The sequence below is a fragment of the Natator depressus genome, chromosome 1 (genome assembly GCF_965152275.1).
Source record: "Natator depressus isolate rNatDep1 chromosome 1, rNatDep2.hap1, whole genome shotgun sequence".
NCBI classification, from domain to species: Eukaryota; Metazoa; Chordata; order Testudines; family Cheloniidae; genus Natator; species Natator depressus.
The window spans coordinates 178566210-178581225 of record NC_134234.1 but is presented as its reverse complement, the minus strand read 5'-3'; the positions used below and the strand labels follow the sequence as shown (position 1 = coordinate 178581225).

Here is a 15016-nt window from a genome sequence, read left to right as displayed (position 1 = left end):
CTTCTGTAGTTTCTCAATGTTAAATAAGTTTTAGATTGCATTATAGCTTTGGCACACATACTAAGTATTACTAAGTATATTCTGTTCAGAATCCTTTCTCTTTAAAGGACTGTTTGAAATGGCCATGTAGTTATTTTCTTTGGTGTGTGGCTTTAACAAACAGATAGAGCAAAGGTATTACATATGGAATAGTTTTTTTGTTGCAGGTCCTACATATCCTAGCATGGTTGATCATCAATGCCATTTTCAGCACTAAGGGGCAAATAATGATCCAACCCCGTATCACATTATGCAATACAAAAAAGCATCCTCCTTATTTCAAATCTTCTGTTCAACTTCTAAATGACCCACAGTGGCAGTGATGCTGATCCAGACTAGAAAGAGTTGGTGCCTTTTTTTTAAAACTAAAGGACATTCACAGCCATTTTTGGGAAGAAGCGTGTGTGGACGCTGATGCATAATTTATCTTTGCCTCAAAAGAATTCTCATCAGGTGTCTTTTTTTTTTTTAGTTGCCACAGTAAAATGTATATTTGACTTTTATTCCACCTTTTTCTTTTATATCTTACTTAGCTGTTTAAAAATTAAAGATATAGTTTTCTGATCTGAAATCTTATATGAAGTTATATACCCTGTGAGAGAATTCATAGTTTAAAGCTGTATTGATACCAGAGTTAATCTTTTTGTCAGTTTTGCTTTTAGTTAAATTCAAGCAAAGTTGCAATGTAACTTCCTATTGTAGTGCATTTTAATTACAAATAAGGAATGTATTATTTTTGTAACAACTAAAATGTAACTATCTATTTTCTTCCCAGGCTTTTGTGACTGAAACTCATGAATCAAATAAAGTCATCGTATTTGAGAGGGCAAATCTAATTTTTATATTTAATTTCCATCCATCTAAAAGCTATGCTGAATACAGAGTGGGTGCTGAAACTCAAGGAAAATATCCTTTCCTTTACTATTCTGCTTGGTCATAGAAGTTCAAAGCTTACCTTTTAATTTTATTTTTAACTTGAATACAAACTGTAATGAAAAGGTAAGAAATAATGTTTTGTTTACTTTTTTATATCCACATAATAAGCTTACATTGTTTGATATTGTATAGTATACAGTAAAAAAAAAAAAAAAAAAAACACTGTAAAGTGAATGTAGATTCCTAACTATCCAGCAGGAAGTGCAAGTAGAAGTAGCAGTTTGAGAACATGTTCAGTTCTTATTCTAATGCCCTGTTTTTAGTATGTGCTAAGTTGTTGTTGTTGTTGTTTGTTACTACAATATGGAAACTGAGCCACTAGATGGTTGTGAGGAGCCGCCCCACACTGTAGTCCTGGTTAGGCCTTGGCCGGTGAGTCAGAACACAGCTTCTGTGTCTGACAAATTTGCTTTGTGAACTTGGGCAAATTACTCCATTTACCTGTGCATTGGTTACCCATATGTGTAAAATTATGCTAGTCTGTGCTACCTGATTTTTCATAAAGTCCTTTGAGGTCTGCAGATGGAAAACAAATTCGTATTAAGCCCATTTTAAAGATAGCAAAATTCAAACAGAAAGTTAGTCTGACTAGACGGGCAGGCCCTGTGTTGCAATGGATTAGACCTTGGCCTGCAAGCCAAATGACCTGCAGATTTGCAGTGTAATTTTATGGATATCTACCATAGTTGTAAGCCATAATTAAATCCAAAACCTGAATATTAGCTTAGTCATTCCTTGTTTCCAAGCCTTCTCAGATTCCAGAGGTTCAGTACTCAAACCTACTTTTGGACTGGTATGAATTACCAGTCACTGTTTTAAAAATTACTGAGGTGTTCAGTTTAGAGTTTCTATTCCCAAGCATTTTTAGCTGGTTTTGTTAAAAATTGCTTAATTTGAACTGATTCTCATAGTTTCCATGTTCTGCAGTTCTGTATTCAATGTAACACTCTTTATTGTTGTTTAATGGACAAGATTTTAAAAGATGAGTACTACTCACAGTAACTCCAAACTCTGCCCCTTCCTGTTGGTATCAGGTCCTTCCTCAAAATGGGTGGGGTACTGTCATCAAGTACTTGTGACACTATCCTGGCTTCCTTTAAATTTATAAACAACATTTCTTTTAAGGCCAATCTTTTCATGATTCCTGAAGGCCTAAGAAATATTTTCTTCTCTTTTCATTGTCAATGTCCTTTGTTTCACAAACTGAATTTATTTTTTTTTCAAGCCTCTCAAAAAACATTTCCTGTATTTATTTATAGTATTAGTAGCTCCTTTCTCATTATAAATAGTACATAGACTTGTACTCATAGAATCCGGGGTGTATTGCTTCTGTTTCTGCTCGGCTGCTGTATATGACAACACTTATACAGGAAATTCCACAGCTTCCAGTCACTCATTTTAATGTGCAAGTCCACATGAGTTTCAATAAATTGGTCCCTTGCTAGTTTGTCTTGGACATCTAGGCAGGTTCAAGACCATATCTTGGCTTCAGGCACAGTCAAAGGAAATTTGGTTTGTTTTGTTTTGTTTTTAATTCAAGCAAATATTCATGCCAAATTTGTTTTGAGTTATTCATCTAATGATAGCATTTTCTCCAGTCTCTTTTTTTAGTTGGTTTTGTTTGTGCGCACGAGTGTGTGTGTTGGGCTTTTTACATTTATTTTGACTCAATCATGAGAATAGCTCAAGCATATGAAAAACATAATTTGTTATAAAAAGGACAAGAACAGAGATGATTTACTTTGCAATTTTATCTGGTAAGTGGTTTTTTTTAATGAGAGAATCCCATTGCACAAGGCACACTCCTGCCTGTTAACTGTGTGTGTTTGTCTGTCTGTGTCTCTCTCTGTGTGGACAATTGAGGCTTAGTGCCAAGTAGACCTCTGATCAAGCGAGGCTGTCATTTAGATTCCAAATTAAAGCTTTTTCATACTGTAGTCTGCGGAGATAGGAAGAAGGAGGCACGCATCGGGACCATAATTGGGCCCTGGGTGATCAGTACTTCCCACCACCCAACACAGATGTAATGAGGTTGAGTAGTGCCCGTATAAGAAAAATTAAACCTACTAGTTATTCCTCAAAAAAGGTTTTTAATGATTTTTTACTATAAAGACAGTACAGGCAAAATACGAAAAGCAAAAACAAAGACCAGCATTGAATAAGAATTAATATAAATGGCAGGTTATACTGAAGAAAAGCAAAAGTATGTGTAATATTGTGGACCTTTTAGGAGTTTTTGAACAGTGACTTTACATAGGCTGGTCCTGGCAGGTTATAACAGAAGCACTGAAGACAAGCACAAGTAAAGCTATTATTTACCAGTTATATATTTTTGGTGGCAGGATATACCAAAAACAAGCACAACTACACGTACAAGGAGCTAATGGACGACAGCCTTACATGCATCCGCTCGGGCTATTTGAAAGACAAGCACAAATACATGCAAAGCTATTATACACCAGCCACTTACAATTGATTTTACACTATAGTATTGATACAACTAAGGTCAAATCAGCTCAAGCAACCAGACTTCTTTACTTCATAATCCTACCTGCATTTGTTCAAAAATACGTTACCCTTTAGTCAGCCGTTTTCCGCACTGGCCAGGTACAGACAGTAGAGAAGCGCACGTCCCTTTGGTTTAGGGGGTGTGGGTCAGATTTCCCTTATGACCAAGCACACACTTGGTTCTGTGCCTTCGTAGTTTTTATCTGGTCTGACAGCCGTGTTTTAAAACGGACCGATCAATTAGGGTGGGCCACATTGTTAATGTGGTTAGTGTGGTTGCCCTAATCGTATAATTGATGCATACTTATTTTTCTGTAGCCAGTTGTTAGTTAGTCGTATCATTTAGGCCTATGTATTTTTTATAACCAATTGAGTTTTAAATGTGTGTTTGATAAGTACATAGGAGTCGGCATAAAAAGTTATTTGATTGCAGCGCGTTTCGACCACAAGCTTAAGCTTAATTTTGCAAGGCTTGCTTTTTGAAGCATACGGAAGTTTGAGGCCTAACATTGACAATACTTTTGCTTGACAATACTTTTGTACAATTTAATCACATAGTCTAGTACTAATCTCTTTACATTTAAGCCTATTTTAATTTTTTTCCTAATGGATTTGCTTTTCTGAAAGATGCTATTTTATGTATTTTCCCCTAAAATGTGGTTCTTCTGGTTCATAAGATTTCTCCCAAACCATGATAAATTTGATCTGCCTCCTCTGCTAGGAATTCGGGTCACTCAGTGCTGCTGCAGGGCTACTCATCTGCAAGACAGTCTGTCCCTTACTTCCACTGGGCAGAAGTTCTGCCTCTATCTGCTGAATTAGGTCAGGAGTTGATGCTCTCCCTCTGTATTGTGCTATGTTGAAAACTGGAGTTTTTAAATAATTTTTTGAATAGTAGTGACCGGTTTTTTATCTGTATCAATTCTCTGCTTCCCTTCCTGCTGCTTCATCTTTATCTCTTAGGGTACTCCAGTGCAAGACTTCCCTTCTAAGCTCCCTGTAACCAGCCTCTGCTGCTCTAACACCTATGGCAGAGCTGTCTAAGAAACAGAAGCAAGTCCAGAAATTACACCATTTGCTAATACAATAGAGAGTGAACTATGGCCCTCTTGCTCTCAGCCTGATTAGCTTTGGTTTTCTGGGTCTCATCAAGACTGTGGCTCCCTCTTTTCTGTGCTGTGTGGTTCTAAAGCAGACAAAAGGAATGCACAGCACCACCTATGCTCAGGCACAGATTCCCAGCAGGAGGACAACCACAAACAGCCTTCTCACAAAGCAGGCCCGTTTTTTAACAGATCCCAAGCGCCAAGGGAGTCTTTCACAGCCATTCCAAAGGTAGACATGGCAGTTGCTTACCTAGGCAAGGTCATGGTGATCTCTCCAGAGAAAGACTTCTTTCACAAGGACAATGTTGGAGAAGTTAGAGTATCTTGTGAAGGGGCTTTGAGGCCTCAGTTGCAGGTCTGAGGGCCTCACTTCCCACCACCTGTTTCACAAGCACCACTATGTTCTGGTGTTTCTCCTAAAGAAAATATCCCTTGTCATAGCCTTTGTCATAAATATATTATTAAACACACTGTGTTAAACTGCATGCTCTATGACTTCTTGTTCAGTGATAATCTTTAACTTAGACCTTGGACAGCAGACAGTCACTCTGAGCAGATCCTGTGCACATCTAAATTTTGGTTCCATTCCATCTGGGGGAAACCTGGGTGAGATTGTGTCAGTAAACAATGGCAGATGAAGAGTATCTCATCTTCCTTCAGAAAAGCATAACTAAGACGATGGTTCTCCTCTCTCCACTTCTCAAACCAAAAATGCCAAAGTAGAGAGCTAGAATTAAGCCTAAACATCTCAACAGGTTCCACAGAGAGCTCAGCAGGACTTGTATAGTATGTTCCACTAGCCAGGCATGCATCAGTGTGGCAGAATCTCCCATTTTCCGGAAACCTGGGCTCAGTGAATCTTGAACAGATGGATGCTAGAATTAATATGGCACAGGGATTTGTTGGAACACTCCCAGAACTGAAAGGCCCTTGAGAGCTATTCATATTCTGTTCCGTTGCAAGAGACCAAGCAAGGCAATAGTGGGCACACTAGTGGAGAAGGGTCACTGGATGCCAGAAGTGTTTTAAGCACTGTCAATTAGACATGCTCTAAGTAGTGCTACTGTACACAGGGCTTAAAACACTATGGGTAGCCACTGGTCAATCTGTACTGGGGCTACTAATGTTCCTTGTGCTGGTAGAACCAGTGTTAGTAAAGGTGAGGGGGAAAAATTCCAGAATTTCCTTTAGTGTAGATAAAGCTGTGAAAAGTCTTTTTGGCTTTTCAGTTCTAGAGGAGTTACGCTTATTTTTGGAGCTTTAAGTCAAGAGTATAAACTATTTTATCAGCCAAGCAAGTCAATGGGAAGCCCTTACTTATACTCTGTATAGCCAGAGGAGATATAAATTATATGCCTTGATTTCTTTTAGGAGCATTTAAAATATTGTTAGCTTAGATTTTTTTAAACCATTAATCAACAAAAATAGCTGACTTGGACAGTTTATGGGTGTAAAAAGAAGCTTATTTTCTCCTTTTCTATTTTAACTTTATCTTTTATAGTAGTCTAACATTTATATTATATGTATTATGTAGAAATGTTTTTAATGCCAATTTTAAATGAAATAGTTCTGCATGTTAACAGCTTATATACTTTTACTCACTTATCCTAACCTTCTTTATCTCCTCTCGTCAACTACCCAAAATCCTGATTTTTAGGCTTCAGTTCTTAAAATTACTTTTTAAGGGGGAATGGCTTTTTTCATAATTTTTGTTCTGCAATTAAAGCCATGGATTTTTGGATTCAGTTTTCTAGTAAAACACTTTACCCATAGATAGGTGTGTAAGAAAATATATTTAGGGGTTCTATAAATTGGAAGTGTTTTCATGCTTTGTTTTTATCTAGAAATGCTGTTATAGCTATGTATTTTCAATTTAAAATGTCATTTAGGTGTTTTTCAATCTTCTGAACATTTCTTCCATGAACCATCCCTTATTCTTCATTTGGAACTTCAGTGTGAAATGCAAGTACTTAAGAACTTGATGATGAATTTTGAAAGCCAATGGGTGTTTATTTTGGCAGTCTCAATAGAGAGGTCTAGAATTGAATAGGCTTGATGAGTAAAATGTTCTCACCCACCGATTCAGTTCTTCCAGAACCAGATTGAGGTATGTTGTTGGGAAGTGTAAAGAAGCTTATACTACCCATATGTATGTTAGTGTTTGGTTAGAGGACTAGATGAATGCAATGTCCTTTCTGACTTCATAAACTATATATCTGTGATTGTGCTACTGCTCTCAGTCCATCAGCTTTGACATGCACCAAGTTCAAATTTATTAAATAGGTGATTTGGGGTTATATTATTGTCACAGAGGATATTGTTCATTTGTGTATGAAAGGTTAGAAATCCTGCTATAAGTTCTGCATGCATCCAGAGGTCACCTACTAAGAGCTCACTGAAGGGTTAGCTGCAATTTTAACAATGAGATTGGCACTAAATTATGAAACGTTGTGGTGCAGTGTGAATCTCTATTAGCTCATCTATCCCTAAATTAAAAAATGTGGTTTTTTCCCCCTGTATTCATGTTTTTCTGTCATTGCAAGTTCTCATTTACTGCTGAAGATTAGGTAGAAAAAACAGAATTTTAATGTTTCCAGGAGAAATGGTTATTTAATTAGAAGCCTAACTTTTGGCATGAAAGTATCAAAGCATTTACAAGCTAGAGTGAATGAATACTAAAGTGTAGCATGTTCATTGTGGGCATGGATTTAGGAGGAATAACAATAGTTGAAGTCAAAAATGTAGATAAGCAAATAAAATTAGATATGACCTGAAATCTCAGGAATATTACCAGTAAAATGCTGCAAGATGTATTTTTTTTTTCAAATGCAAATTCAGGCTCTCTGACATTTGCAACCTGCACCTAGAGCTTCTAATGAGCAAATAAGGTCACTTGAATGAGTCACTGGAGTGTGATTGCTGAAGGCAAAGATGTTGCTTTGTAGTTGCTTGGTTTGTAGACTGCTTTGAAGTGCAGTTATGTAATTGTCCCTGCCTATTAGAATTCATTATACAACAATTCTTTATACAACAAATGAAGACAAAGAACTTAATTTGGCATTTGGCTGATCCTAAATTCCATCAAGGTAGTTTATATGTTAAGGTCAATATCAATGAATAAAAAATACAGCATACAAATATGGGAATGTATCATGTAAAACTTTGATTTGGAGTGAAAAAGGCATAAGATTCTAATAACATGAATCTATTTGATATTGAAAAGGTGCATGCTATTTCCTACTTTCTATTTAATACTGTAAGTGAAAGGAAGAAACATTTCTATTTGAAATTATATTTAATAAATTGTGCCATTTTAGAAGCAGTTTTTATGAGAGGTGGACAATTTGGACTAACACATTTTTCCTGTCTAATTTGCTTCAGGCTGGAGACAGATGGATAATCAACATCTGGGTCAGTCTCCCTTAGCTATGAGACTCCCATTAGACTTTTTAAAGTTAACATGGAATTGCTTTCATAATTTTCCTTTGTTGAAATATTGTCACATTCTTCCTGCAGGTTAATGGTTATGACAGATTAGTGCCCCAAGCTCCATTTTCAATAAAGAGCCTAAGGCTGTGTCTACACTATGCAGCTTTTAAGGACATGGCTGTGCCACTGCAGCCGTGCAGCTAAAAGGCACGCAGGGTAGCTGCTATTTGTCGGCAAGAGGAGTACTTGTGGCACCTTAGAGACTAACCAATTTATTTGAGCATAAGCTTTTGTGAGCTACAGCTCACTTCATCGGATGCATACTGTGGAAAGTGTAGAAGATCTTTTTATACACACAAAGCATGAAAAAATACCTCCCCCCACCCCACTCTCCTGCTGGTAATAGCTTATCTAAAGTGATCACTCTCCTTACAATGTGTATGATAATCAAGTTGGGCCATTTCCAGCACAAATCCAGGTTTTCTCCCCCACACACACACAAACCCGCTCACTTTAGATAAGCTATTACCAACAGGAGAGTGGGCTGTTACTCTGAAACATGTTCTTGAAGGACAGTCTAGTGCACAAAAGCTACCACGGATGAAGGGTGTCTCTATATACACATCTCTGCTGTGGTATGGCCCTGTACCCATTCTACAGTGTCGTGTGCACAGGAGAAAAGGGTGTATATCAGGGCACTTATCATAGCCCTCCAGGGCCATTCCCACAATACACTTTGCTGCTTGACCCTTACCCAAAGGTATAAATGTCCCTGACACCTTCCACACACCGCCAGTGATAGTAACAGCCTATGCTGAGCACTTCAAAACAGTTTTCTGCTGAACTCTGTTGATCAGTACAGGTGATTTTGAATCATGGTTTGAGAGCAGCCTTCTGGTTTCTAAAGCATGCACAGGTGCTCATCAATGTGTAGTTCAGAGTAGATTGTCCTCCATGACTTCATCTCGGTCAGCAGGAACATTCACCTACACCAGGAGATTTCGTGGAGACTACATTCCGTCCTAGTGCCAGGAGCATATAAAGCAGCTCAGGCTCCTTTACCAGGGAGTGAAGGACTCACAACAGCCTCCCTGGCAGGGGACTTAGCACATGCCCGTGCTACGATGAGCTGGACTGGGTGCTCTCCAGAGTGGCAACTACAGAGCCTGAAGTGACTAGCCTCATCATATGTCAGGACACTGATAAGGGACAGGACAAGGAGACATCAGGGACTTCAGGAATTCCCAGAGGAAGTGCCAGGAGACATGGAGGAAGAGGAGCATCTAAATCAGCATCTCTACCCAGAAGACTCAGTGGAAAAAGACCCCTTGGAAGAGTCTGAAAACCCAGAGCTGCTGCAGGACCCAAAATCTGATACTTGTGCGTTTTTTTACAATGGATCCCCATTTCCCCAACAATATCTTGCTCCGCTGCTACTCCCACCACGGCCTGGCCTCCATGATGCTCCACCCTCTCTCTATCCCAACATGGTCCCAGAGCAACACAGGACTGCAATTAAATGATTTCAGTGGAATCCCATGAACCAATGTAAAGCATTGAGCAGACACGAGCAGTCATGCTTCTGTCTGTGGATTTCTAAACCAGCACTGACAGTGGTGGTCCCCAGGCCGTGCAAAAAGAGGTGATGGGAAGTGGGGGTTGAGAGAGGGAAGGAGCAGATTTTAAAAGGGCTCGGGTGGGGAGAAAGACCAGTTTCATGGCACTTATGGTTGTGCAAAGATCCAGCACCACCTCTCTCCCAGCTCCTATCTTTCCTTTCCCTTATGAATGGAAGCCATGCGGAAGTGGGTGAGGTTCATTGGTGATTTGTATGGGGGGCCAATATAGGTCTGGAAAGGGAACCATTTGGTTTTCTGAAGAACGTCAGAGTGGCCCATTCTCCAAGAGACCATTTAAAATGTTTTGTACCTCTCCTAGTCTCTGTTGTCTGTCCCCTTTCCACGCTGAGCCACTGTGCGGAATCTGAGAGAAATGGGGGAGGGTGAAATATCTACTTTGGGGGTTGCACAAACACAATGCCAGGTCTCTTCGCAGTGGAGAGGCAACTGACTTGCAGTGTTAACCAAAAAGGTCAGGGAAAATTCAGCAAATATACTCTTCTGGAATCACTCTGTTTCCCTGTATGTTTCAGTGCTGTTCACTGGACACACGGGCCGGACTTCCTGTCAATGCAGGGCAGATTATGGGGTAGGTGGACAATTTTCTGTGGTTTTCTGTTCCATCTCCATGGGAACGCAAAATGCTAGTTTAGAATACAGTCTGTTTCCTCTCAAATTGCTGAATTATGCTTATAAAATTGGGTGGCAATTTGAGCAGAAATTCAAGCTAGTTCTTCAGGTCTGTAGTAGCAGGGCTCGCCAAACCCCCGCACTCAGGAATACATAGTGGGGTCACCATTAACAGAAACATCTCTCTGGCATATGTGGCCAGAGGTCCTCCACAGTGCTGGAAAATCATTTCTATTTTGCGTTCTGGGACATTCAAAACTGCTATGGTCAACTTTTAAAGACGAAAAAGGTGACTGGTAATGTTACCCCTGAAGGAACTGAACCACACCCCAACAGGCCTCTTGATGCACTGTGAGCATTAGAACATTTTAACAAAAGTAGTGTAGGAAACCATTCCGTTGGTACGACAGAAGCAGCACGCAGAGATAGCCAAGGAAAATGCAAAAGGACCCTGGAAGACCTGCTTCTTGGCATAGACAGAAGGAGTAAAGAGCAGTTCAGCTTTCTTAGAGCAAGGGAGGAACAGGGTCTTAAGAAGGACGAGGCATTTCTGCAAATGGAGAGACAGCACACAGGCAGTGGGAGCATGCACCGAGGGAATGGGATCATGCAGTCCCCAGTCCAACTGGTGGCAGAATGCTTTAAGGGCCCACCCGCCACTGTGGTTGCTGCTTTTCTCCAGGAATAAGAACCACCTTCTCTACTTCCTCCTTCAGCTGTCACCCAGGATGCTGCTGAAGTAGTGAATCCCACCACCACTGTAATGGGGAGGAGCATGCCCAACAAAACATCCTCCACAGGCATCCAAACTCCCTCACAGGGGAATCCTCCAGTCCAGAGCATCCAGGAGAAGAACAATGAGCCCAATCCTGCCTTGTAGCCTAGCCTGTGTTCTGACCTCAAGCCCACGCAGGATATATCCCCAGTTGTCCCCCTGCACAATATTCTGCATTCACTTCCCTCCACCTCCTCTTGTCAGTCTGAGGGGCAAGGAAAAGGCGAAGTGGTGTCCATAGACATCCGTGTTTGCCCACTTCTCAGAGAATTTGACTTTTTTTTGGTTAATTTGTTCCTGTTAAAAACATTTTAACTCTGTTTGATGAATGTTTGTATGTAAATAAAAGTTACTGTGCACTCCACTTGTATGTGCACCACCTTTTCTGAGAATGATCAGTGTGATACCTCTCACATGTTTGGGATGGGATGGCAGAATTCACGGCACATTATTGAGAATCCTTAGAAGTCTGTTGCGATTGAAATGTAAACAATCTAATCTTTCCCACATGCCCTCTTCTCTGCACCCTCCTGGGCCGTGAATTTGCTAATTTGTTGTTTTTTTTTTTTAAGGGGGTTCATGACAGTGAAATAACTGTTGCTGTCCAAAGCACCAGAATGAAAAACAGAAAACAGGTTAACTGAAATGTCTTTGTGGCTTTGTTAACAATTTATGTGATAATACAGACAAGGGAAACAAAACTACATTAGCATTGAAGATACCGGACACTGAACATACTTTTATAATTCCTTTTTTCCCCTTCCACCACCACCAAACACTCGCCTCGGAAAACCATGGGAGTAATCCTGCATAGCACTTGATAAGTGCTGTGAGCAAAACATTGTGAGGAAGGACTGTGTGAAATCCCTCTCAAAACCACCCAACTTTTAAAAATTACTTTAACAATGCTTAAAGGCTCCCCATAAAGCTACCGGAAACAGAGCAGTTACCATAAACCTTGCTCAATGCCACGCTTAAAGGGTGTTAAAACTCTGCTCAGCACAAAACCACAGCCAAAGGTGTTAACCTTGAGGGCCCTTCTCCAATTGTTTGCTTTCAGTTAACATTTTAATGATAACTGCAGGGGATTGAAACCCACCATGGTGTCTAGCAATAAAAGTATGTGGTGAGAATATGTGCAGGATGACGAGGAGCTGAGACTTGATGTAGAGCCATTTTTATTAAAAAGAAAAAAAATCTTTCAGTGACTTTAATGTTTTCTCTCTTTGTGTTGCATTGCTTATTTTTTATTTTTATGTTTTTAATTGTTGTTGGAAGAACATTATAGCTGAACAGAAAATCATTTGATTTTAGCGTTTTGCTTCCATATCATTGGTGTGTCAAATACTGTACTTTAGCATCAAATACTTGATGATTCAGAAAGGTTCATTCTATTTAAAAATGTGATTTCTTTTAAAACGTAATTAGTTGTATATGAAACAAGAAAGCCTTCTCACATTGTCTACTTGTAGAATATAGTGCTGAGTAAAAACCAGTTCAGAATTCTTTTAACTTTTCCCAAATAACCTTTGGGAGGTGCAATAAACTATTCCATTTTCAAGTCTCATTAGTTGCCTGCATGTATTTTGCCAATTAAAAGACCCATACTGTAGATTACTTTATAAGATCTCATGGGGTTAAAGCAAGTTTGATCCAGTTTCATTGCTGATTTAGGGGTGTAGTCAGACATTAAAGGCTTCTAGATCTTCAAAACTAACAGCAGTAATTCCTGCGTCTCATATTTTAAAAAAATAGAAATATTCTTTCAGCATTCTTAAGCATTATATTTCATGTTCATAATTAGACAAGGACTTCTGCTATATATAAAATTTTATTAATAGAAGTTTTGATTGTTTGTTTGTTAGACAAGTTTTCTAGATATCTAGGCAAATGTTTCAGAAACCTATTCCTGAACTGATATTTTTAAGGCTTTTCTATTAAATGTGATTCCTATTATTAGGTTTCACTTGCACATCTCCCCCCGGTAGAGAGACAGCTTCTAATAATCCACCTGTATCATTTGTACCAATGATGATTTTATCATCTTTTTATTTATTTATTTATTTATTTTCTTGCACACAAACAAGATTTTTAAGATCAGGTCCTTTAAGTAAATGGGGCTAAATAGTATTTACTTTTTGGAATCTGGCAAAATTCTCTAAATTTTTCAAGTCTGATTGAGGTAGGTGAAAGAAAACTTCAGATACTTTGTCCAAAGAGATAATGGATGTTCTCCAAACAACAAAAAGTTTGAGGTACAAATCTATGGAAGGAAATTAATGGAAATATTGCAGAATCTTGTAACACAGGAATGTTGCATAACTTTTTACATTAGAATATACAGTGCATCCCATCTGTTTTCATACTGGAATGCAATTTAGTGATTTCAGTTAATGTGACAGTGTACATGATTTAATATTAGCAAAGAGACTTATGTAGACCATCCCATAGTACATTCCCTAATTAAGGAGGATTGAATATTTCTTGTTCCCTTTTAACTTTTTTAAAATCTTTCATTGTCATTAGAAAAGACCAGTATAGTGTCTACCAAATGAGCTAAGACAGTCAAATACAGAAGCTGAAATCCTCATTTCTGAAGACACCTGCACAAGTGTTCCCTCTGGAGGATGAGGGGGAAAATGCAAATGGCAGGTAATTTGCTAGAAGAAAGAAGCCTACATGGAGAAATCACAAAGAGTAGTCGCCACTGAAAGACAGGAAAGTTTGAGTCCAGAGGTGGAATGGATATGATGAAAGGCAAAGCGAGCTTGAAGAAGGTGATAAGGAAGGAAACTACTTCTGGATCAATTCTGTCTAGATATTAGAGATACTTCACTCTTGAGTAGGTGGATGATGATCAGACTAAAATATAGATGAGGACACAGAACCTGACGGGCTGTAAACGCAGAGTGAGTTAGAGGGCAAAAATAGGTATATTATCTTAACTAGTTACTTAATCATAAAGAATGTGACCTAAAGCTACGGTCTTTTATGAGGAAAATGCTGCATCCCGTGTGCTAGCACAAGACAAGTCCAGACAAAAAGGGGAAAAGGGTATCATGAAGTATTTCAGGGAAATTTCCACTTACTGCGCACTACATAATGACAAAGTGACATTTGATAGAACCAAGAACACGTTGCATGGCATGCAAAGGGATGTGAAAAGTGGGCCAAACGATCCACTTAAATATCTGTCCACAGCAAAGCAAGAGTGAAGAAAGAAGGCTAACAAGTGAGATTAATGTACAGATGCAACATTGATTTTTATAAAAAGGAAGGCCTTGGATTTATTTTACTATTTTTTTTTAAACCACAGATAAAAACCTAATGGCAACTAAACAAATGAAAATACAACAATCAGTGTTTGTTCCATAATTAGAGCCTTGGTTTTGTGAACCGATGGGGATTCACCAAGATGCATCATTAAATTGCTTCACGTTCTAGATATTTTAGAAGTCAAGCTTATAGCTCTCTACCCTGGCGGTACCACTGCTATGTTAGATATATAGACAGTAGGAGAGGAGTGGATGAAGAGAGTGCTGCTGTTTCTACAAGACTACTGCTACCTTTCTCAGGTACAGGAGCCAGCTAACCCCAGGACTGCTTAAAGGATCAAAGGCTTTTGCCTTCTCTCTGCCCATGTGGCTCTCACTGTGGGTGCTTCCTTGTTGCACTCATTTGTCATGGTTCTTGCTACCTAGTCACTTCTTGCAGAAGCAATAGCCTAAGTTTAATCTCTGAAAGGGTTTTTTTTGTTTGTTCTTACTGGTGGCAATTTCTCAGAAGAGTTTTTGATCTAACACTTTATCTGCTGATTTCTCTGTCCTTCTTTTGACCTCAGGACAGTATCCCTTCTCCCTGCTTTCAGTCAAGAAGTGGTAGCAAGAGCTGAGAAAAAATCAAGTATTACTAAGCCACCCATTATTTTCAAAGTTTTAAAAATACATATAGAGAGTGAGGTTTATCACATGTAG

The 15016-nt window shown here is 39.0% G+C and overlaps 1 protein-coding gene across 2 annotated transcripts in view; it reads left to right on the top strand.

Annotated features, from left to right (window-relative positions):
* The window catches only part of GBE1 (1,4-alpha-glucan branching enzyme 1), a 266210-nt gene that overhangs the window by 227705 nt on the left and 23489 nt on the right, over positions 1 to 15016 (top strand). For both annotated transcript variants that reach the window (XM_074971654.1, XM_074971664.1), the window contains one exon: positions 815 to 945. In XM_074971654.1, the coding sequence (XP_074827755.1) occupies positions 815 to 945 (131 nt within the window). The remainder of the gene's footprint in view (positions 1 to 814; positions 946 to 15016) is intronic.